Raw genomic sequence first — 26,202 nt, forward strand, 5'->3', positions numbered from 1 at the left:
ACCGTCACTGCCGTCATTGGGTGAAGCAGGACGGTACCAATCCCAGTCCCAGTTGTGGTCCTGGCATGCTTAACAGCATCGCTTGCAGTCCCGGCACCGATCTCGCTCTCGGCGCCGGTCGTACTCACGGCACCTTTCTGGCTCTCGGAGGTCTGATTTGCATTATGGCCAGTACTGATCGGACTCCATGCTCTGCTCCCGGTACCAATCAGAGCAGTGCTCATCCCAGAGCCAATCTCGGGGCTGATCTCACCAGAGGTCGCTGTCGAGATCCATATCAGGTTTCTGGTACCGATACGACCGCAGGCACCATTCGCCATCTCGGTACTGCCCTGCATCACACCACCAGCACCATCCCGTATGGCACCGCCTTGGCTGTCTCACTCTGCCTCTGCGTCATCTCGCTCACAAGGTGGCTATCACACCCAGGACCAGGCTGAGGATGATGCAGGCCAGTGTCCGGAAGAAGGCCAGGACCTGGGGCAGAAACCCCCACAGTGGTCCTTTTGGATCTCCTGGGCATATCATCAGGCCCAAGGGGTTCCTTCGGGGGCCTCCCGTTCTGCACCTTTGGAGCCACGAGTACCGGAGGCGACCACACCACCTTCCTTCCTAAGGTGGTGTCTGCCTTCCATGTCAACCAAAACATCTTCTTTCCAGTCTTCTATCCAAAGCCGCACACTTCTCGATGAGAACAACAGTTTCACTCTCTAGATGTTTGCAGGGCCCTCGCCTTTTACATCAAGCAAACGAAACCTTTTAGGAAGACGACCCAGCTGTTCATAGCTGTGGCAGACTGGATGAAGGGGCTCCCGGTCTCCACCCAGTGCATCTCATCCTGGATCACATCATGTATCCGTGTGTTCTATGACTTGGCTGGTGTCCCAGCTAAACACCTTACTGCCCACTCCACTTGGGCTCAAGCTTTGCCCTCCACCTTCCTGGCTCATGTGCCCATATAGGAGATCAGTAGGGCAGCGACTTGGTCATCGGTACATACCATTGCTTCCCACAATGCCATAGTGCAGCAGTCCAGAGATGATGCAGCATTTGGTTCAGTGGTCCTTCGTTCCGTGACATCTCACTCCAATCCCACCGCTTAGATAAGGCTTGGGAGTCACCTAACTGGAATCGATATGAGCAAGCACTCAAAGAAGAAAAGACAGTTACTCACCTTTGTGACTTTGTCCTCACCCACAACTATTTCACGTTTGGGGACAATATATACCTTCAAGTCAGCGGCACTGCTATGGGTACCCACATGGCCCCACAGTACGCCAAAATTTTTATGGCTGACTTAGAACAATGCTTCCTTAGCTCTCGTCCCCTAACGCCCCTACTCTACTTGCGCTACATTGATGACATCTTCATCATCTGGACCCATGGAAAAGAAGCCCTCGAGGAATTCCATCATGATTTTAACAATTTCCATCCCACCATCAACCTCAGCCTAGACCAATCCACACAAGCGGTCCATTTCCTACACACTACTGTGCTAATAAGTGATGATCACATAAACACCACCCTATACTGGAAACCTACTGACCGCTGTACTTACCTACATGCCTCCAACTTCCATCCAGGACACACCACACAATCCATTGTCTACAACCAAGCTCTAAGGTACAACCGTATTTGCTCCAATCCCTCACACAGAGACAAACACCTTCAAGATCTCTATCAAGTATTCTTAAAACTACAATACCCACCTGCTGAAGTGAAAAAACAGATTGACAGAGCCAGAAGAGTACTCAGAAGTCACCTATTACAGGACAGGCCCAACAAAGAAAATAACAGAACGCCACTAGCCATCACCTACAGCCCCCATCTAAAACCTCTCCAGCGCATCATCAAAGATCTACAACCTATCCTGAAAGATGATCCCTCACTCTCACAGATCTTGGGTGACAGACCAGTCCTCACTTACAGACAGCCGCCCAACCTGAAGCAAATATTCACCAGCAACCACACACCGTACAACATAAACACTAACCCAGGAACCTACCCTTGCAACAAAGCCCCATGCCAACTTTGTCCACATATCTATTCAAGTGACACCATCATAGGACCTAATCACATCAGCCACACCATCAGGGGCTCATTCACCTGCACATCTACCAACGTGATATATGCCATCATGTGCCAGCAATATACATTGGCCAAACTGGACAATCTCTAAACACAAGAATAAACGGACACATATCTGACATCAGGAATCATAACATTCAAAAACCAGTGGGGGAGCACTTAAACCTCTCTAACCACTCAGTGACAGACTTGAAGGTGGCAATTTTGCAACAAAAAAACTTCAAAAACAGACTCTAAAGACAGACTGCTGAACTTGAATTAATATGCAGATTAGATACAATTAACTTAGATTTGAACAGAAACTGGGAATGGTTGGGTCATTACGCTAATTGAATCTATTCCCCCATGTTAAAATATCCTCACACCTTCTATGGGTCATCTCGATGATCACTTCAAAGGTTTTTTTCTCTCTCCTGCTGATGATAGCTCATCTCAATTGATTGGCATCTTACAGGTGGTATGGCTACTCCCACCTTTTCATGTTCTCTGTATGTATAAATATCTTCTTTCTGTGTGTTCCAGTCTATGGATCCAATGAAGTGGGCTGTAGCTCACGAAAGCTTATGCTCAAATAAATTTGTTAATCTCTAAGGTGCCACAAGTATTCCTGTTCTTTTTGCGGATACAGACTAACACAGCTGCTACTCTGAAACTTTACTCACCTTTGTAACTGTTGTTGTTCGAGATTTGTTGCTCATATCCATTCCAAACCTGTCCTCCTTCCCCTCTGTCGGAGTAGCCGGCAAGAAGGAACAGAGGGGGCGCTGGGTCGGCAGGGGCATATATCCAGCGCCATAAGGGTGCCACTCCAGGGGGTGCTGCAGCCAACCCACCGAGTGTTGCTAGGGTAAAAATCTTCCAACGATCGTGCACGCGGCATGCGGCATGCGCACACTTATTTGGAGTGGATATGAGCAACACATCTCAAAGAACAATCATTACAAAGGTGAGTAACTGTCTTTTCTGTAGTGCACTTTGATATACTATCATTTCAAACAGCAGTACATCAAAGTACGCTATACAGAAGTTTTAGTGCACAATAGCCATTTCTACACGGGACGTTACTATGTGGCAAGCTAGTGCTCTATAGATTAACACCCTGGCTTGCTGCCCAGTAACATTGCATGTAGACAAGCCCTTGAGTTTTGCATAACAGCTGAGAGTGCTGTCTCTTAATTGTTCTATTCTAAATATTTCTTGCTGCAGATAGCAAGATAAGCCATCATATGTTTATTTTTATGAAATTATTTCTATAATAAAAAGGAACTTTAAAAAAAATTCTAGACTTTGTGCATATATTGTGTCTGCAGTATTTGTGATATTGTACATACAAATTGAGTAGTTGCATGCACAAGTGGTTAAATACATTTATGCTAATTAGTCACATTAGAATGTGCAGTTACTTGATTTGTTTGGACAGTTATAATTTTGCCTGCAAATTTCGTTTCTAGTTGCACATCTAAACTTCTTGAAAATCTTGCTTTACATGTAATTAGGAGAAACTATTGTTTTCAAATTCCCATTGACAACAGTAATATGAACCATATTTATTCCCTTATAAATAAATAGTATGCCTGTTGAATATACAGTTTCAAGTGCTTCATTAGACTTTTAATATTTATAGAAAATTACGCTCATATTGAGAAATTAAATATTGAAGGCATACCAACTGAATAAATAGGAATAAAATGTATCTATTTGTATATTAAAATAGTGCTTCATTACATCTTTCAGGAATTTTTCCCAATATCACTTTGAATTAATCATTTTAATTTCACTTGTTCTTAGTTGAAGAAGCTAAAATATATACATTCATTATCAACATGCTGTTCCATCTGTTGTAGAATGTAGGACTATCTCTATGGGTCAGGGACAAGAAGTTCATGCACGCAAGCTAACTCAGATGTCAATGCAGCAGGTATGAAAGAGCACTGAAATGCCAGTTAGGGTTCTGTGTTGGTTTTTTATGCCCTTTATACCTGTACCCTTGTATCCTAGAGCTAGAGTTTCTGTGTAAAATTGACTCTGGGTTTTATATGCTCATCTCAAGGTCAGAAATATAAAAAGTCCCACATCAGTTTAGTGTATTTATATCCAATGCTGAAAACGCAATGCAGCACTAGATACAGAAAATCAGCAATAGCAATAGAAAACTTCTGAAAATCAACCCGGTTTTATCTAGGGAAGGGACCATCTTTTTTGTGTGTGTTTGTATAGTGCCTAGTCCATGACTAGGGGTCCTAGATGCTATAGTAATACAAATAATTAATACATAATAATAATTTAGAAGAGTGACAGAGTTTAATTAAGCATCTTCCTTCCAAACTAGTAGAGACTGTGTAAAAGAAAAGAAGTATATATAATTATTTTTACTGTATTTCAGTTGACCAAAATATATGAAATGGTTATAGAAATATTTTTATTAAATTTATTCATTAAATGTTCATTTGTATGTAAATGAACTAACACAAAATAGCAACTATAATATTATAAATTGCAATAAAACCCATGTAGGTCACTGGAATTAATTTAATAGTCTTCAGTATTTGTATTGGGCTTCTTTTTCATCTTAACTATAACACAGTTGAGGCTGAAAAGGCTGATTATTTTAATTCACAAGTAGAAGAAATTCACTCCAGTGTAGATGGCCAACCCTCAAAATACAGCATATGTGGTACTTAAGAGATCCATAGGATTTGGGCAACCTTCTGCACAAGGCTGAATTTCACCCAAATGTGCTTCTTGGAGATTAACTGTAGGTTATCAATAAAAAGGTTTAATCTTCCCTCATCCTCTCTACAGTGACGTTAGACTCTTTAACTTACAAATAATTAAAAAGAAAAGATGTGTGTGTTGGGTTTCAACTGGAATATTTTCATTCTTTGGAGACTTTTTGAACTGATAATACAGTTGAGTCAACAGATGTTTTCCTGGGTTAAGGAATGCTGGGTTTGGCTTTCTGTTATTTACTTTTGCCACTTGATGGCACTGCTACTTTACTTTCACATTGTGTCCAGTTATTTCCTGTTTTCTGTCTGAACTACAGCATATGAAAATAACTTCAAATTTATTTTTGCTAGCTGTTACATCTATGTCACTATCCAAATGAAATGATACTATGTAACCAAAAAACATGCCAAACCTCCACAAACTTAGAGTCATTAGATGCATGTGACCAAATCTGATTCTAACATAAACGTGTTATTTTTCTTTTTTTTAAATCACAAGATGGTTTACTGACTAAAAATTATTTCATAAATTATTTTTATACAGGGGGGCTGGGTGTTACTTCAAAACTGTCACCTAGGCCTGGATTTCATGGATGAACTACTGGAAACAGTTGTTACTGCAGAGATTCCTAATGAGACCTTTCGAGTTTGGATAACCACTGAGCCACATGACAAGTTCCCAATTACACTGCTACAGGTTTGTTCAAATACTTAGTCAGACCTAATATCATTAAGTGAATTTAGATAAATTAGGTATATGAAAATGAAATAATTAGTAAAACAAAGTCTGAAGCTAAAAATATGGCACTGGAATGGAAGTTACATTGCAAAATCTGAAGCATTCTCAAAAGTCACATGTTAACATTTTAAAAATACCGTATATCCTAGGACTTTAATTTACTGGTTCCAATATACATTAGTTTTGTGTAGTTTCTGATCAGCTGTATTTCAGTACTCATCTCTTGATTATATGACTCGTAAATTTACAAATTGCAATATTTTAGATCAGAGGTGAGCAAACTACAGCCCTGGAGACACATCCAGCCCTCCAGTTGTTTTAATCCAGCCCTCGAGTTCCCTCCAGGAAGGGGGGTCTGGGGCTTGCCCTGCTCCAGTGCTCCAGCCAGGGAGTGGAATCCGGGTCTTGCCCCACTCCGCACAGCTCCCAGAAACAGTGGCATGTCCTCCCGCTGGCTCCTATGCATAGGGGCAGCCAGGGGGCTCCACACACTGCCCTCATCCCAAGTGCCACCCCCACAGCTTCCATTGGCCAGGAACTGCAGCCATTGGGAGCTACAGGAGCGGCACCTGCGCACAGGGCAGCGCACAGAGCCGCCTGGCCTCCTCGTAGGAGCCAGAGGTGGGACATGCCGCTGTTTCTGGGATCTGCTTGAGGTAAGCACCACCCAGATTCTGTGCCCCAGCCCTGATCCCTCTCCCACCCTCCAAACCTCTCAGTCCCAGCCTGGAGCACCCTCCTCCCAACTCCTCATCCCCAGCCCCACCCCAGAGCCCACACCTGCAGCCAGAGCCCTCACACCCTCCTGCACCCCAACCCATAATTTTCTGAGCATTCATGACCTGCCATACAATTTCCATACCCAGATGTGGCCCTTGGGCTAAAAAGTTTGCTCACCCCATTGTAGATAGAACATTGTTTTATTTTAAGAGAGTAAATCTAATTGTTTCACCATTTTTACATGACAGATTTCTATAAAGTTCACAAATGAACCTCCCCAGGGTGTACGTGCAGGTTTGAAAAGAACATTTTCAGGAATTAATCAAGACCTGCTAGATGTCAGCAATATGCCTATGTGGAAACCTCTGCTTTACACTGTAGCTTTCCTACATTCCACTGTACAGGTATTTCATATAGGTTTTGCATCCAACTTCATGTTAAGTGGAGTCTTTTTCACTGGAGTTCCTGATAAAAGTAGATATTTGTACCTTTATTGTAATATGAAAATCTCTTATTTCATGTTCCATGTGCATTATGTTGCAGGACTGGGGACTCTTTTTCAGATGTACCTTACTGATTTAGTCTCTTTTAAGTTACAGGCAGATTTTCTGAGACTTTAGAATCTTTTTGCTTTTATTAATGTCAATGGACATTTTTCTCCGCTGACTTCAGTGTGAGTAGGACTCGTCCCACATTGTGTAATGTAAAGATATGGTAGTCATGAGATTTATATACTAACGTTTTTCACTTTCTGAATATAGATCCTTTTATCCACAGATCTCAAAGCACTTTGCAAACATTAATTAAACCTTCAGGCCTCTTCTAAGGACTTGTCTACACTTACAGTGCTGCAGCGGCGCAGCTGCTCTGGTGCAGCTGCATCTCTATAGCGTTTAGTGAAGACTATGCCTGCCTACCTCCCACTGGCATAGGTACTCCACCTCCCTGATAGGTGGTAGCTATGTTGAGGGGAGAAGCCCTCCCATGGACATAGTGCTGTCTACACTGGGAGTTCTGTCGGTATAACTGCATCCTTCAGGGGTGTGGATTTTCCACACCCCTGAACGACATAGTTATACCAACATAAGTTTGTAGTGTAGAACACAACTAAGCTGCTGATATTCTTGCTGTGGCACATGACCTCAGTTTGTAAAGGTCCATCCCCCGCCCCCCAAGTGAGGCATGTTTATGCACATATTTGATCCTCACTCCTCTTCCAGCTCATATGAATAGTGAGTGAGCAAGCTATGCTGCATGCTGCCTCATGGAGATACTGTACTTGTAGTGCTGGAGTATCCCAGACCTATTCGGCCAGCAGGAACATTTTGGTAATACTGTAGCTATTCATCCATCCAGGTGAGGTATTTAAAGAGTATCAGTCACCATACTTATATAGGCACTGGTCTGCATTTAAACTCACCATCACCTGATCTCCTCTCCCAGTGACAAAGGTTCCATAGATAACTATACTGTACTCAATAATTCAGGGAAATTTACAAAGAACCATTATACTCATTCGTAAGGTATTAAGAGTTAATACTGTCTTACTTCCTCATACTAAATAATATCTGATTTAAGACTAGAAGGAAAATTGTTTACACCCCCAATTGTTCATTGAGATTATTTGCTTATTTCACAGTTTCAGTGTATCTAACTGTTCTTTCAGTCCTTAATTCAAACACCTCCACAAAACTTCTTTGTTAATATTAAAAATAAGTTTTTAAAAGTGAAAAGTCGCATATATAAAATATCAAGATAAAAGAAAATGTCTTCTTCTTGCTTGTCCTTTTTTTCAATAAGTAGGATTATTTCAAATGAAAGTCTATCACCAAATTATGTTATTTCTGAGATTCAGAAAAAGCAATAGTTCTTTTAAATAAATCATAACTCAGTAAACAAAAGCATAACTTAAACTTGACTGTTCAATTACAGAACTAATTATGCTGAAAAATGCAGCTGTATTTTTAAATAAATTATCAAACCCCCATCCCCACAAGTTCAGTTTGGTTTTTAACTTTCATGGTGCATGTTTCCTCTTCTGCATCTTAAAACAGAAGGCATCCTGGCAGTCAGTATATCTCCACCTATTAGGAAGCAAGTAGGCAAAAAGAACTGTCAGCCATTGCAAATAAGAATCAACCTTCCAATGTTTTTTCTCCTCAATATTTTGCTCTTTCATATGGAAGCATAGAGCAAGTATCTTAGTCCTCCAATTTTAGGCCTCTCTTTCTGTTGCATAGTTTCTTTCCTCATTCATTACTCGCAGACTAATGCCTCCAACCTGTGGAATTCAGAAACAGGCCAGTGCTGTTGCTAGAAGCACCAAGATGAAGCTCCACGTTCAGGGCTGGCTCTATCATTTTTGCCACCCGAAGCAAAAAAAAAAAGAAAAAGAAAAGCCGCTCAGATTGCTGCCCGAACTGCCGAAGCAAAAAAAAAAAAAAAAAAAAAAAGCTGCCCGGACTGTGCTGCCCCAAGAATGGACGGAATGCCTTAGCATGTGCCACCCTCGGCATGTGCTTCCTCCGCTGATGCCTGGAGCTGGCCCTGTCCACCTTTCAGATCACCAGATTTTCTCCCTCCAGTGGTGGAACAAGTGGGTGATTCAGTTTCTCCCAATCATTTTGTTTTTAAATCTTTACTTGTATTCATTTTTGTGCAGTTGTGATTTATAATCTTCCTTCTCTTCCTCCCATGTATAAGGTAAATAGCAGCTTGGTGGTTTCAACCACCTGGATCTTCTGCTGCAGCATCTCCCAGCCAGATTCCCCTGCCCCCACTCTGGCATGGCAGAACTGTCCTGCAAATATCTGATTTAAAGCAGTGTTCCCTAAGTGAGGCAGCACTTACAGGCTCTACAGAGGATGAATAATGTCCTGCCTGTTGCCAGTGAGCTGATCTTTGCACTGTTATGGCATGGGGGCTCACATTCCAACCAGCATGTCGAATCCTCACCTTGCCCTGAAGAGCCATCACTCCAATACAGAAAAGCGCTATCATCAGCTTCTGAGCTTTTGGGATGGAGTCTAAAGGATGAGGAGGAAGCTAAGTGCCACAACAGACTTGGGGCTGGAGGGGAAGGAGGATCCTAAAAGGATCCAGAGACTCCATGCTCACCATCACAGATACTGGTGTGGGTCCTCAGGTCCCTGGGGAAAGAAGCAGGGATCCTACACATCTCCCCTTCCTCCCAATATAAATCAGGGGATTTTCATGATACTGAGAGGTAAGGCCTGCAAATCCCAGAGACACCCAAAAAGGCTAAAGCAAGTATGTCCGTCGCAAGGCAGTGAGATTCAGGGGTTTGATACCTTCTCCTTTGCTGCCTCCGTCCTCTGAGACAGTATTAGCTGGGGCTGTTCTCCAGATTCTCTCTCACAGTGCTGTGTGTCATAGTTCCTGCTCCACCCCCAAGCCTCCACAACATGTCTGGGCATGCAAAGAAGTCCATTCCTCCTGTGGAGGTCTGCTTCAGACTACAGGTTACTGGAAACTTGGCCTTTCTGGCTTTCAATTTGAGGACCAGTATCAGAGGGGTAGCCGTGTTAGTCTGGATCTGTAAAAGCAGCAAAGAATCCTATGGCACCTTATAGACTAACAGACGTTTTGGAGCATGAGCTTTCGTGGGTGAATACCCATTTCCTCAGATGCAGAGGACCCTCACTCTGCTAGAGAGAAAGCTCAGATTTTAGGCAGCAGCAGAATGACTGTTGTGTCTTTGGATCATCAGCCATAAACCCTCTGCCAAGGTGCTCAAACTCTGAAAAGTGAGAAAGGGACTCTGTCTCCACCCCTCCTGTACATCATAGGCTGGCTCCACATTAAAGCCTTAGGAGCACTTCACGCAGTTTGTGACCAAAACAGAGGCACATGAGATTCCACTCCCCATGAAGAAGCACCATCGTGGGATTACAGGTAGGTAAGTGAGAAATCCCTTTCCATGTTCAAAATTATCTTTATTTACTGAGTAAAGCCCTGAGTGATACTAGATTGTTCTTACTGTGCTTATTTATGTGCTAACCAGCCTGTGGGAGCAGGCAGGCAACCTTTCAGGCTCCTGGGGATATCTACCAACATACTTCTACAATCAAGATATGTGTACCAGTACCCCTCCTCTGAATGTGTAATCCCCATGCCAGGACGAATAGTACATTTCCTCACCCCCTGTAAACAGCCAGGTGAAGACATACCACACATACAAATAAAAAAAATTAAACCCACAGGACTTTTCCAGGACAGAATGTCAATGGTTTGCAAGGAATTTCCTGTCAAGCATTATCAGATACATGATTTCCTGTTGATGCTTCCTCTGAGGGCATCATAAGCTCCAAACAAGGGCACCTGATTAATCCAAATGTTAAACTAAAACAAATTTTATAAATTTTGGGAGTGTAAGATTAATGCAACAGTAGCTCCACCAGTGAAAGGCATAGTCACACTCTCAGAAAAGACTTCGTTCCAAAAGACACCATAGACCATAGGACTGATGACACACTGCACAGCAGTTTCAAAGCCTCAACTTTAGCCTTTCAGATGAAAGGGTTTTTTTTCATATATTTAATAAGGAAAACCTACTTCGTGGCAAACAAGTGGCTCATTGTCTAGAGCGGTATGATCCTTGCTTGAAGTGACATGTCTCATGTTCTGTCCTGGTCAAACCCTTAATGTGATTTGTAATGAGCAATGGATTCCAACTTGGTAGCTACAAGTAAGCTGTTACACCCATGAATAGACATCACTCATCTTAAATTTATATATTGTCCTAGTCACACTTGCAGGTGAGCAGCTATTGGCAGAAACATTAGAGAAATTACTAGCTGAGATTGCAGAGAGGCCTCAGCCCTCACTGTCGAAGCTAGTGCAGCAATCCATTGGTTGCTGCCGACACCCAGGGAATTCAAGAAGAGACTGTTACCCTGGCAGAGGGAAAAATCTGGAGCAGATGCTTCCAAAGAAACATAAGTACATTTTCCTCCAAACCAAAGCATGACAAAGACAAAGAGCATTTGTGTAGAAGAGCACCCTACTGCTGTGCAAGAGTCTGCCTTCTGATCCACTGTTTGCACCAGGAAACTTAAGTGGCTGGTGGTTGTCACAGCAAGGCATTGGTTTCATGTTACACATCTACACCCATGCATAGATAACATGCCAATCAGTACGCTGTCCAGAGAAACAGACATCTTCATAAATGAACAGCTGCTGGAAAGGATTCATAGCCACCACTTCTTCAAAATCAAGAGCTTTTTATTCCAATATGAAGAATTGTTCACCCAGATATCAAAATAGACATAGATCTGGCCATAATTTTACCATTATGATAAAGATTTGCAAAGATCAAAACTTTCATTGCATCAATCATTTCCTGAGAGGCCGTCACTAGCCAATTATTTCCAGTGGCTAGGATTGCTGGTGCCATGCTTCAGCTTCATCTGCTCCAAGTGGGTTTCTCAAAATGCACCTGCTGAAATTATTTCTGAGGATGTAGAACCATGAACTTGATGCAATGCAAAAGTATGTGTCATTCTTGGATAACATCCAATGCCTCTTTTTGGGTAGGTAAGTTAAAGAAAATCCAACTTTGACTCTGGATCTTTGCATACTCACTGTGGAAACAAGGATCCCTGGAAGACAAATTTCCAAAATCTCATTGTACACATCCTTTCAGTTCATTTCAACATTTTTGTCAGGAAAGAATCCTGTGGCACCTTATAGACTAACAGACGTTTTGGAGCATGAGCTTTCGTGGGTGAATACCCACTTCCTCAGATGCATGTAATGGAAATATCCAGGGGCAGGTATAAATAAGTGTGCTAGCAAGCAAGCTGGAGATAACGAGGTCAGTTCAATCAGGGAGGATGAGGCCCTGTTCTAGCAGTTGAGGTGTGAAAACCAAGAGAGGAGAAACTGGTTCTGTAATTGGCAAGCCATTCACAGTCTTTGTTCAATCCTGAGCTGATGGTGTCAAATTTGCAGATGAACTGAAGCTCAGCAGTTTCTCTTTGAAGTCTGGTCCTGAAGTTTTTTTGCTGCAGGATGGCCACCTTAAGGTCTGCTATAGTGTGGCCAGGGAGGTTGAAGTGCTTTCCTACAGGTTTTTGTATATTGCCATTCCTAATGTCTGATTTGTGTCCATTTATCCTTTTCCTTAGAGACTGTCCAGTTTGGCCGATGTACATAGCAGAGGGGCATTGCTGGCATATGATGGCGTATATTACATTAGTGGATGTGCAGGTGAATGAACCAGTGATGGTGTGGCTGATCTGGTTAGGTCCTGTGATGATGTCGCTGGTGTAGATATGTGGGCAGAGTTGGCATCGAGGTTTGTTGCATGGATTGGTTCCTGAGCTAGAGTTATTATGGTGTGGTGTGCAGTTACTGGTGAGAATATGTTTCAGGTTGGCAGGTTGTCTGTGGGCAAGGATTGGCCTGCCACCCAAGGCCTGTGAAAGTGTGGGATCATTGTCCAGGATGGGTTGTAGATCCTTGATGATGCGTTGGAGGGGTTTTAGCTGGGGGCTGTATGTGATGGACTCCACTGGCCTTGGTACTTGCAGAGGTTTATATCCCTTCTGAAACCAGGGTGTAACCAGAGGTCAAAGCTTCTCATGGCAGTGGAAATAATTTCTTGGCTACAGAAGAATTTACAACCTTTCAAGACAGCTCACCAAAAGGACATAGAAGAGAGTAAAAGGGAGAGTTTGTGGTCCTTCTCCTAGCCCTTCACTGGCCCAGAAGCCTTTAGTACTTGCTAGATAGCCAAGGATGCCACATTATCTGCAGAAAACACTGGACCTCTTGGTGCATGGACTCCTTCATCAGACCGGGAACACCTGCAGTTAACAGCATGGATTCTCTGATAACCTCTGATGCAGTTTGGTATCCAGATAGAACTCAACCAGGAAATTTCATTTACTGATCTGATCAAATTTACATTTCTGGTGTGAGTGGAAACAGAAAGGTTTTTGGGGCAGAGACTGCCTCTTTTGTGCTGTGCCCAGCACAATGGGGACCTGACCTATAGATACTATTGTGATAGAAATAGTATAATAATCCCAAAGGTCTGGTAATCTCAGCTACTCTAGAGTTCTACAGGATGTTTGGCTGGAATCCTGTAACCAAGCACTGTAGAAATGTGGGTACCACCCATAGCAGCATTTTGTAGCCAGGCAAACTGACTTTTCTATGTAAGTGTCATGTGTTAACTTTAATCACCTTGATCAATTAGACAACCCTGTGGCTGGCCTTTCTGGTTACCATGACTTCCAAAAGGCAAGTTTTGGAGTTAGTTCCTATGTCCATGCAACCATTAACACTGCCTTTGTCATGTGGAAAAGGTTATTCTTGTAGCTCCAGAAACCTTTCAGTTCAAGATAAGTTCCTCTTTCTGCAGATCCTGGGAAATAGTTCTCCCATCATTGCTTTCTAACTCTTGGAAGGTTGTGGCATAAATGGGCATTCCTGGAGCTCTAAAGATATATCTTAAGCATATGGAGTACATATGTTCATCTCATTCCAAAATGGCAAGGTCTGAGGGCCTCAAGGTTGCTGCAGGCAAGATGTAAAAACCCAGCACCAGTTGGCATGCCAGGCATCTGGGAAACTATTCACAAAGGCACTAGTGTGAAAGTGTATGAGCCTCATCTGAGGAATACTTGCAAAGTAAGTTTCCATTCCTCTGCAATGGCATCCTTTGGTAGGAAAATGCTACTGTCTTGGTTCCCACATAATGTCTTAGTTTATAAAGCTCTTGTTTTATATAAGAGAAACTTCCATTGCTGCATATTATTCTACTATACTAATTAAACTCTGCTTAAACATTCCCTCCCTACTTCTGGGATTCACTACTCACTACTTCCCCTAAGTAATGAATGAAGAGAGAAACTGTGCAACAGAATTAGAAATTCCTTAGCTGATAATTTTCTTTCTCTTAGCAGCCTTTCTTCAAATTCAGTCCACTCTGGTAGTCTTGTAAATAACATGATTATACATTGAAAATTTTCTCTAAAGGGGTTCTTCTCTAAAGGGAGAAATTATCATAGAGGTAATTTAATACATTATATCAAGTTGTTTTAATGCTAATAATTGGTTGCTGGAGTGTTTCTATATCTGTGGAAGAACTCTTCTGGTGGCCTGAGCTGAAGAGCAGAGCTTAGTCCTGGAGCCTCCAGCACAATATTGGGCCACCTCTGAATTCCACAGTCCATGAGTAATGAATTCAGAGAGAAATTGCTAGTAGAAAAGAAATATCTTATTTCCCTTTAAGCTCTAAAAGTCTCAACTGTTAGAAAGAGAAAGTGCTTACTGGGCTCTGTTTAGGCTCTGTTCAAAATCAATACTCTACTTAATCTGAAATCTTGTGATTTGTAACCGTGGAATTGTCCTCTCTCTTTGCTGTAATTTTCTTCTTTGCCCCATCCTCATTCATTTACACTTTTGGGGAGTTGATGATTTTGGAACCTGGAACTTTGCCTCTGAGGTTATGACATGATTTTCTATTCTAAACATCACTGTAGTCACACTTAGAGGTGCATCTAAATCCAAGGGAGGCAAGAATTAGTTTAAATTGGTATAATTTATACCTTCATAAAGGTCTCTCACTGTGTACATTACATCAGTTTAAGCAGTGGCAGTACAAATTACTTTGCAGCGTATCTCAGCCCTGACCTCAGAGGGACCATCTCTAGGAGTGTGACAAAATCCATGATTTCCTATCTGAGATTGACAAAAATCAGCATTCTTGTTGACAGTGTAGACCATAGTTTTTTGCAGGGTGAATACCTGTCCACTATAAGCTAATCTGAGACTACCAGTTTGTTACATAGGCTAACTTCTTTTTGTCACAAGAGATCTAAGGTCAAATTCATATTAGTGACATGAAGCTGAAAGCTTGATGTATCTTAACAAATTGCCTTTGCAGTCTAATCCCCTAGGACTAGTTCTTCTATACTGACTACAATGGGCAGCAGGGCCGGCCTTAGGGAAAATGGTGCCCTGGGTGAACTTTTATTTTGGTGCCCTTTCTTTGAGACCAGGTGCATGGAGGTTGAGTGGATAGGGGCACAGCTCCTCCAGCAGTGACTCCTCCCACTGCGGCTGCAGTGGGAGCAGGAAGTGGGGGTGGCATGGGGTGCAGAGCTTCCTGCAGCCAGGGGAGGTTCAAAGAGATGGGTCTTACCCAGCTCTGGGTGCAGCCCATGCAGCGGAAGAGGAAGTCCCGTCCCTCCCCTAAGAATTCTCCCATAGTTACTTCAGCTTTGCTGTGTAAATGGGATTAAAGTAAGATAAATTGTATTTGTCATGTGTAGCTAGCAATCAATACTAAGGCCTCCTTTTTACTCCACACTTGAATTTACAGGCAGACACATGAACCAGAAGAAAGAAAAGTCTCCTGCTACAGGGGGTCTGTGTTATTTAATGCACACTGGAACCAGTTTCTACTATGCTTCAGTGAGAAGCAGATATTGATGTATAGTTCTTTTTAGGCATGCCTACCTCTCCCTGTTCCCTCAGAATGCCTGGAAACCATCCCTGAAAAATCAGGAAAAATATGAAGACATTTACTGACAGCTCTGTCTTCACTGATCAGCTACAAGAAACAGAAGTTCTTCTTCGAGTGATTGCACATGCCCATTCAACTTTAGGTGTTTGCATGCTCAGTACACCAGAGTTGGAGATTTTTCCCTTAGCAGTACCTGTCAAGGTGGTGCCTCATGATGCTCTGCAATGTATAAATGGCAGAACAGCCCCAACCCACTCAGTTCCTTCTTACCACCTGTAGTCGGCGGTCAGAACATGGTAGCTTGCTTTTGCTACTGTTCTTCCTTTTGGTAACATTGTTCTTCTCATGTATATAGTTTGGGATTTGTCTATAGCTTAGCATAAGTTTCAGTTGTGGTTGTTTTTCATAATTTAGTGGACTATCAGTTCCCACTTGTTCTGGGTGCCAATGCCTGGTACCAGGAAATGCCTTGATTTCCTAGCTTTAAACCTTGCTCTGGCTGCAGGAAATCCATGCCAGTGAGTGACCTCATTCTTGGTCTTGGTGCCTTGGTGAGGGTCATGTCCAAGACAGATGCCAAATCTGTAAGCCCTGACCTAAAAAGGCTAGGGAGCTGAGGCTATGTCACCTTTTCCAAGAGGCTGCCCTGTGTCCACCATCATAGCTTTCCTGCTCGAGGCAGGCACCAACCACTTCTGCTTCAGATAGAAGTGCCCCTCCAGGCATTGCCACTCTCTTTCCCTGGTACCAAAAAGAAATAGCAGGGTACTTTGAAGGACTCATCCTCTAAGATATCAAGATCCCTAGTACTGTCAACCAGTAAACAGTCTGGGAAGCAGGGTAGAGTATCTTCAGAGAAGAGCCATTCCTGGGTGCCACTGGATCTCAGGCATGATCATCAATTCCAGCATCTGTGCCTCTTTGATTGACACTGACTACTGCTAGCGGACTGTAGCAGGGTGGACCACTGCTCTGGCCCTGAAAGGGTTAAAACAGCCCTGGATAAGGGCTGGGGCTGGAGAAAGCAGCCTGTTAGGCTGGGCTGATTGGGGGAAGTGGCGGCAGCTGGGACCACGCCCCAAACTGAGCAACAGGCCCTTATATAAGGCAGAGAAGCCAGGAGCACAAATAGTCTCTCTCTGCCAGTAGAGGGAGAAGGGCCTGGCTGCAAGGAGCTAGTATTGGGGGTTGCAAGGTGCAGCCCAGGGGTAGGCTAAGGCAGCAGGTCCAAACCCTCCTTGTCAGTGATGAGTTGGCTGATACTGCAGTCTGCCCCAGGGTGTGGGGCTAGACAGTGACTGGCAGTAGCCATACACTGAGGCAAGGTGGGAATAGAGGGCGGGGGTTCCCTAGGGAGGGGAGACCCTGAGAACAAGGGGTCACTGCCAGGAGGCAGCACCCTATGTAAAAGGGCACTGGGTCCTGGGAGGGGCACGGGGCCAGTAGCTGGAAAGGCGGATCACTGGCCTGCAGAGGGTGCTCTGGACACTGGACTGAGCTAATTCCCGAGGATGACCAGTAGGAGGTGCCACGGGGTGAGTCCGCCCGGTTATATGGACCAACCCATACCAGCAGTATCAACACCTTTAATGCAACAACAGCAGCAGCATACGGGGGACCTCTTTGTACCAATAACCCCAGAGGCATACGCTGCAGCATGGGTGCCTCTGAGTATCAGCATCTCCAGCAGTAAAAGAGACATCTCGCCTGGTACCAACAAACTCAGTCTGCATCATATCTACCTAAAGGTAGAGGTCAACTTCTGGTACCATAGCCAGCTTTGGATACTCCTTCACCTCCTTGACCAGTGCCATCCAGAGGTGAACCCAGTGTGCTCCTCTTGATACTGTCATCTCTAGAGTCTCAACAGCAGTCCTCAGTACAGGAGCAGCGCGAGGGATTTTGGCACCCTAGGCGCAGGGCCGGCTCGCCGGTCCCGCGGCTCCAGTGGAGCACACTGGGTTCACCTCTGGATGGCACTGGTCAAGGAGGTGAAGGAGTATCCAAAGCTGGCTATGGTACCAGAAGTTGACCTCTACCTTTAGGTAGATATGATGCAGACTGAGTTTGTTGGTACCACCTAGGTCGCCTAAATGGAAGTGCCGGCCCTGCCACAGCACCAAACATTACCACACATCTCAGGTCAAGTACCTCCGGCTTATCTTCAGAATCAGAGATTGCTGATATGTGTCTCGGTCCTGAGATAGGAGGCATCACTTTCCATTGCTGAGGAGTTTTCACCCTAGGTATCCAGCAGAGTTTCCAAATTAGTTGAGGGACATGAAAGAGGCCTGTTCAAGGGACGCACAAAGTGGCCTTATGAATAGAAGAAAACCTTCCACTAGGTACATTTACTATTGAACTGGAACTTTTGGGCTCATCAAAAAGGTGTTTCACCAGTCTGGTCTTCTATACAGCATGTTCTGAACTATTTATTCCACCTGAAATAGCACCGTCCTTCCATTAGTTCCATCAGTTTTCATTTATTTAGAAGCTATCTCCATTTTCCACCCTCCAATTGCTAATCACTCAGTTCTCTCCAATATCACTCAGGTTCTTGAGGAGTCTGGGGTTATTTCCCCAAGTATTGGATCCTATCTTCCCTTGGGACTTAAATCTGGTATTAAGGCTGATGGCTCCACCCTTTGAACCACAGGCTAACTAGTAGTTGCTTCATCTTTCAATTAAAGTAGCCTTTTTGGTAGTGATCACCTCTGTGAGGAGGGGTAGAATTGTGAGCCCTGAGAGCTGACCCCATTATACAGTCTTTTACAAGGACACAGTATTTACTCCTACATCCAAAATTTCTGACTTAAGTAATATCTCACTTCCACATCAATCAGGCAATATACGTACCAACTTTCTTTCCTAAACCCCATGCTCAGAAAGATGAGGAGATGCTCCATACCTGGGATGTCAGGAGAGCCTTAGCTTTTTACTTGGACAGGACTAACCCATTTAAGTCATCCTCACAATTGTTCATGGCAGCTGTGGACAGGACGAAGGATATTCCAGTCTCAACTCAGAGAATTTCATCATGGATTTCCTCCTGCATATATTTGTGCTACAGCGTTGCTAACGCCACTCTGACAGAGTGGTAGGACATTTGTAGGGCTGCAGTTGGTCATCAGAACATACCTTTGTATCTCGTTATGTCATGTCTCAGTCTAGAGATGATGCCAGGTTTGGATGTATAGTCTTTCAATCATGATTCAGTTAAAATCTGACCCCACCTCTGGATTGAACTGCTTGTGATGCACGTGAAGAGCATGTGCAATCTCTCAAAAGAAGAAAAAGTGGTTACTAATCTGTTCTGTACCTTTTGTTCTTCCAGGTGTGTTGCCCATGTCCATTCCATGACTCACCCTCCTTCCCCACTATATTGCAGTCTGTCCGGTAAGTAGGAACTATGGAGGTCAAGGTGGCTCCGCCCTTTATACCACTGTGCAGCAGCATGAGGCAGCAGAGGGTGTGGTACTGCTAAGGAAAAAATCTCTGACTCTGGAATGGATATGTGCGACACATCTTGAAGAACAACAGTTAAAGAACAGAGTTAGTGACCATTTTTTCGTGTCTGAAATGTGTAGTAGGGTCAGACTTCCAACCAAAGACACAGCCAGCAGCAAGATCTAATAAGGCAGATAAACTTTCTTTTTATCACAAATATGCTGTCTCCCTGCAAATTTCTGACAGTATAACCTACTGTGTCAGTTGCTTCCTCTTCCACAGCCACTGTGTGTCCTCTAGATTCAGCTGTTGCTTCTGCCGGGGCCGGCTCCAGGCCCCAGCGCGCCAAGCGTGTGCTTGGGGCGGCATGCCATGGGGGGCGCTCTGCTGGTTGCCGGGAGGGCTGCAGGCAGCTCCGGTGGACCTCCCGCAGACTTCCCTGCAGAGGGTCCGCTGGTCTCGCGGCTCTGGTGGAGCATCTGCAGGCACACCTGTGGGAGGTCCACCGGAGCCACGGGACCGGCGAGCAGCAGAGCGCCCCCTGCGCCATGCCGCTGTGCTTGGGGTGGCGAAATGGCTAGAGCCGGCCCTGGCTTCCGCATGCTGCTACTCAGCTATCTGACAGTGTCTCTGCTTGCTTCTTTTTCTTTTCTTTTCTTTTTTTCCTTCTTAGATCTGGTATTTTTTCAGACAGTTATACCATTATACATCTAACATTTGCAGCTAAGGGAACTATATATAAATATCAGAGGACAGAAGTCAGAAGGCTTTTGGGAGGTCCTCATCCTAGTAAATCCACGCTGATTTTCTGTTGCTTTCTGAACCCATTCACTCTTTTGGGGACAGAATTATCCTTTTTTTTTTCAGAGTGGAAAAACATACCTTTAGACAAATGGATTCTGTCATTCTAACTGTTACTATATAGAATGCGCTTCACTTCTCAGAAAATGTTATAAAGAAGAGTGAGGTGACTGTATTTAGCATCTACAAGATACCTATGCTTTTCTTCCTTTGCCTTCAGATGAGCTGAATGAAGGTACTTTCTCTACTGTTGTTTTTAAGTGCCCGAGCATTCAGAAGACTTCACAAAAGTCTGGACTCTCAAATGGCTTTAACTGGCTTTTGGAGCATAGGATATTCAAGAAGGAATTTCTTTAGTGTATAAAAGAAGGTGTACAGCAAATAAAAGTTTTAGTATCCACAGTTATGCAATACTCATATCTCCATATAACTACTGCTACATTTGTCAGAAGTATCCAATGTTTAAGATCAACAACCAAAATTTTCAGTACACTGTCCTCCCTTTCAGCCTCAAAAATTTCCTCAAAGATTCTGATTGCAATAGAGACTGCCCTGAGATGTTCACATTTTTCTATATTTAGATGATTGTCCAGTGAATGATAAATCTCTTCCAAAGGTTCAGATTGTGGTTACAAATGAATTATTGAGGTTTATTATGAATCTTCAAAAGAGTATTTTAGAACCATCTAAGATTCTAGTCTATTTGGGATCTCATCTCAATACACAGGAGAGTGATGTGAATTTGTATCAGAAAAGACTTCAGAGGATTGTTAAGCCAGGGGTCTATGCAAGGCAGGTGGTCAGTGAATAAAAAAGACTTTATATTAGCATATTGGAAATGGAAGCTGTTTACTTGGCGTGTGTACATTTCAAGACAGATTTTTCAGAATCCAGTTCTAGTCTGTTCAGACAGTTTTGAGGTGAGGTCTTATCTCAATAACTGATGAGGGACTGAGAACGTAGCCATACTCAGAAAGATGGTACCCATCTTGAAATGGACAGGAAAAGAAATGCTCAGTTCCCAGCACAATCCATATTTGAATTTTGGGAAATTCAAAATCGTAGCAGGTTGGCTCAGCCACTCCAGTGTGCATCCTAGGAAATGTAGCATTATCCCAGAAGTATTTCATCTGATTTGCATGATACATGGAGTTATAGTAATAGGCTTATTTAACAGAAGCCACAACTGCAAATTACTTCTCTTCTACAGTAACAGGGATCAACTAGGAATAGACACAGTCTGTTCCTTGGAATTGCAGAGTTCTCTGTGCCTTCCCTTCTTTTCCCCCTCATTCTCAAAATGCTGTGAAAAGTATGAAGAGAAAAGGCAAAGCTGCATGGTTGCAGAGAAGCTTTCTTGTGGTCTTGACCCAACTGACCTAAGCAAAGCCCATGAAGTCTACGGCTACTTGCTGCCAAAAAGTTAATTTTTCACTAACACTAGTAATTCATACACCTGCCTGATTATTATTTTAACCAATTCCATTAGTGTGTTAATACTAGGAAAATTGCTTTTGGTTCCAGTGTGCACTAACAATATTTTCTTCTAATTCATTTTATTGATGTCATTTGTCTATCAATCAGCCATAGACAGAAGAGAAGCCATTAGTATGGATTAGTGGTCTCTCAGAAATCCATTTCACAGGTAGAGAAAAATTCCAGTTAGGTCAGTATATACAATGCTCAGTACACATACGCAGCAGATCTGTTGAGTAAGGTACCAATTTTTACCTACCTATTTTTCTGACCATGACCACACTTCAACACATTAGGTGACCGGCATGTTGAAGTCCAATAGGATTTTTTTCCACTGACTTCAATGTGTCCAGGCTTTTACTCATTTACTGCTGCTAACTGGCAAGTTTTGTTGTTTGAGATGCCTAATAAATGTGCTATGTCTGAAAGTGATTTAAAAAAATGTAAGTACAGTATTCCACAACTCCATCTTTATCTTGTATTTCCTTGCTTCTACATTTTGACAATTTTTAGAAGGAGCAAAATAGCATGCAACAGGCATTTACATGTACATGTTCATACAGGGGAATAAAAATAACAGACTAGTACATATCTGAGGTTCCCAGGTGTCATATCAAGAACATTGTCAGCAAATCATAGGCTTACACCTAAGGTGACCAGAAAAATTGAGACGGGTGGGGGATGATAGAGCCTATATAAGAAAAAGACCCAAAAATCGGGACTGTCCCTATAAAATTGGAATATCTGATCACCCTACCTGCACCACATGAGGAGTTTAAAATGTGGTTGTGAGGGATGTAAGGCTGTTCAGTGTTTTATAATGCCTTCATTTTAAGGGTTACTTCTCCATATTTTAGATAGAACTATTTTTCCTTTTACACTTACATTTACAGAGAAGCATACAATGCTAACCTGAAACATTAATAATGAAGGATCTGAGATAACATAAGGGAGGTAGATGGGCAGCCTTACCATGTGTAAAAGTGGTAAGAATTTTGAAAGGCATATAAATCAAAATGCATCAGAGAAGGGATTAAGGCAAAAAGGACAATCTAAGTGCACTTGAGTAACTCAGTGTCATAATATGAAACTGAAAAATTAAAACTACTTTTAACAAATAGACTATACATAGAAAAAAAAGAAAGATTATATCCTGAGTGGCAGACATGCTGAATCTATTGAAGTCAATGGGAACTGCAAGTACTCATCACATCTGAAAATTAGGCCAAGTATAGTCCTTAACATAATACACTATCATCCTGATCAAGCAATAGAGACATGGGAGATTTTAAAACCCAGGGCTATTAAGATGATTAGGATGGGTAGTGATAAATGTTTTTGTTGTTTTTCTTTCACGTTGTTCCAATAATGCCGCACCTGAAATCCATTTTTAATTATTAATGCCACAGAGGAATGCATAATGGGGTATTTGGACTGTGTCATTTATTCACTGTAATCTTTAATTCCAGTTTAACTTCACCAGAAATAATAATGAAACAACATAGTGAGTAAATTTAAAGAAAACAGACTGACTATTTATTTTCAATGGTATTCTTAAGGAACGGCGCAAGTTTGGCCCTTTGGGTTGGAATATTCCCTATGAATTCAACTCTGCTGACTTTACAGCCAGCGTTCAGTTTATACAGAATCACTTAGATGAATGTGACATCAAGAAAGTGAGTAATATTTATGTAAACTGTATCTGTAATTGCTTCTTACTTCACATAGTTCTGTTTATATTGTGAAGAGTATTTATCCTTTCAGCCATACAAATAGTGACCAAAATGTCAATTCTGAAGGACAGTCAGTCTAGTATGGACACTATTATCCACATGAAAACTGTAAGAAAAAAATTGCAAATTAGTTGAAAAAGCATTAAGTGTTTTCTCATCAGTCACTATACGTCGAATTCTGCAGTTCTTACTCAGCCCATATTCCCATGAACTACATCCTCAGGATACTCAAATCTGTGATGAGATTGGGGCAGAGTGTGCAGGAGCTATAACTGGTTATTGTTTCTCAGCTTCTCCTATTTCACTCTCTCCTGGGGTGCTGTGGGTGGCTGTGTCGGAGAGGGAAGACATCCTTTTCTGAATATTCTCTTAGGTTCTGACAAAGGCACATTTCTATCCTGTTCTCCTTAGGCTCTCAAGGTCTAGTGCACAGAAGCAGGTAATCAAATAGCCATCTTCTGCAATGCATCAGGTGGCCACTGAACCTACGTCCACACTACAGCTTTAAATCGATATTAGTAAAATCGATTTTATAAAACAGGTTTTATAAAATCGATTTTACGCGTCCACACTAGGGCACATTACTTCGGTGGTGTGCGTCCATGGTTCCAGGGTACCATCGATTTCCGGAGCGGTGCACTCTGGGTAGCTCAGTAAAAGAATAGGACCAATAACTTCGATATCCGTCCACACTAACCCTAAATCGATTTAGTAATATCGATTTTAGGGTTACTCCTTTCGTTTAGCTGGAGTACAGAAATCGATTTTAAGACCCCTTAAAATCAATTTTAAGTGCCTTGTAGTGTGGACAGTTACAGCGTTAAATCGATTTAACGCTGTTTAAATCGATTTAACGCTGTAGTGTGGACCTGGCCTGAGAGAGTGGCTGAGAAATAAGGAAGAGACTGCAGCTATTCAATGGCCTTCCAAACCACATCAAATCTGCTTTTGGGACTACAAAGGAGGTGGTGGGAGGCTTTGGGGGAGGCAAAGCCTCCATGTCATGACAGGACCAATTCTAATACTTGAGTTTAAAAATTATAGGACATGATTCAGGGAATATATTTGAAATTTGTGATCAAACTTTGTCTTCTAAACACAGTCATCCTTGAGGGTCACAATTTAGAGCCTCAGAGACTACAGGGGTCCCCCAACCTACTGGTTGGACACCACTGCCATAAGTGGATATTGATTGTAACTACACTATTTTATTTTATTTGTATCTAGGGTATATCATGGAGCACAGTACGATACATGATTGGAGAAGTACAATATGGAGGTCGAGTCACTGATGATTATGATAAGCGTCTTCTTAATTGTTTTGCAAGGGTAAGAGAGCTTGAAAATACAGAAAATCTGACAACTGTATCAGTATTCATTTTTACTAAAATATATAGTGATTGTTAAAAATATTGTGATTTTTGCAGTTAGATTTCATGCAGTGAATATTTCAGTCAATATTGCAATTATATTGTATGAAGATAATCATCTAGCGTGTCAGAACTCTTATTTCTATTGGGTTTTTATCTTCTCAACACTCTACTTGTAAAAGCCTTGCCTTGTGGATAAAGTACACAAATTATCCTTCTTAGCCCATGAGATTCTCCTCCTTGAATAGCCCTCTTAAAATAGGAGCATGCACACTTTTTAATAAAGAAAATTAATTTACACAACTTGAACTCACGTTTGAAGGAATCACTTTGAAATGACACAGCCTTATTTTTGTTTTAGAGTAAAATGACTGGTTTTAGCCCAACTAGAATTCTAACTTCCCAAGAAGACAGAAGAAAATAAATGAAAGGTTGAAATCCGTGGGTGAAATGGCAAAGTTATCCAAAGTTTTGATTTCTCTAAGTGTGTCTTTTTTTATTTTGCACAGGTGTGGTTCAGTGAAAAGATGTTTGAGAGCACATTTTGTTTCTACACTGGATATAAAATCCCAATATGCAAAACTCTGGATCAGTATCAGGAGTACATTCAGACCCTCCCTGCCATGGATAGCCCAGAAGTCTTTGGTCTTCACCCAAATGCTGACATCACGTAAGTGGTTCTCAAACATTATGACGCTGAGGATTTTTTCTTTCAATTTTTGAAAACAGAGCCCTATCATATATATTTGTGTAAAAGCATACATTTTGCAGGGAAAGTCTTGGACCTGTGTGGAGTCCACTGCTTGAGGAAGCTTTTATGGACTGTTTGAAAGCCACAATTTTCAATTTAAAAACATCTTTTTCAAAATATTAACCTGTGGTAATGTACATGTAGACTGAGAGCAGTCTAGCAACTTTATGGTGTATCTCTGATAACAATTTTACTTATTCTTTTAAAGCAATCACTTACTTTCAAAAACAATGGAAGGGAAGCCATAGAAGTCTTTTTAGAATTCTGCTAACATTAGCCAACTTGTGTATTATATAAACATGAATAATTTTACTAATATATGCATTCACTTACAGTGACAGATACCATGCAATTCAACAATAAAAAGTTGGTAATGTTTGCATTCTGCTCCATGCTTCCAATTCATACACCTTTTTTGCTCCTATACACATTTTTACCAAATAATTCTTTGGGTGACACTTTCTTTACAGTTTCAGAGTGGTAGCCGTGTTACTCTGTATCAGCAAAAACGACAAGGAGTACTTGTGGCACCTTAGAGATTGACAAATTTATTTGGGCATAAGCTTCCATGGGCTAAAACCCACTTCATCAGATGCATGGAGTGGAAAATACAGTAGGCAGGTATAAATACACAGTACATGAAAAGATGGGAGTTGCCTTACCAAGTGGAGAGCCAGTGCTAACGAAACAATTCAGTTAAGGTGGAAGCGGGCTATTCTCAATAGTAGAATACCAAGGGAAGAAAAATCACTTTTGTAACGGTAATGAGACTAGTGTAACCAGGATGGCCCATTTCAAACAGTTGACAAGAAGGTGTGAGTAACAGTAGGGGGAAATTAGTTTTTGTAG

At 42.3% G+C, this 26,202-nt stretch overlaps 1 protein-coding gene across 1 annotated transcript in view; it reads left to right on the forward strand.

Annotated features, from left to right (window-relative positions):
- The window catches only part of DNAH8 (dynein axonemal heavy chain 8), a 567,023-nt gene that overhangs the window by 513,891 nt on the left and 26,930 nt on the right, over positions 1-26,202 (forward strand). Inside the window, 6 exon segments of the mRNA XM_030557275.1 lie at positions 3,933-4,006; positions 5,362-5,514; positions 6,525-6,680; positions 23,059-23,175; positions 24,460-24,561; positions 25,112-25,272. Of these exon segments, the coding sequence (XP_030413135.1) occupies positions 3,933-4,006; positions 5,362-5,514; positions 6,525-6,680; positions 23,059-23,175; positions 24,460-24,561; positions 25,112-25,272 (763 nt within the window).

The sequence above is a fragment of the Gopherus evgoodei genome, chromosome 3 (genome assembly GCF_007399415.2).
Source record: "Gopherus evgoodei ecotype Sinaloan lineage chromosome 3, rGopEvg1_v1.p, whole genome shotgun sequence".
NCBI lineage: Eukaryota > Metazoa > Chordata > Testudines > Testudinidae > Gopherus > Gopherus evgoodei.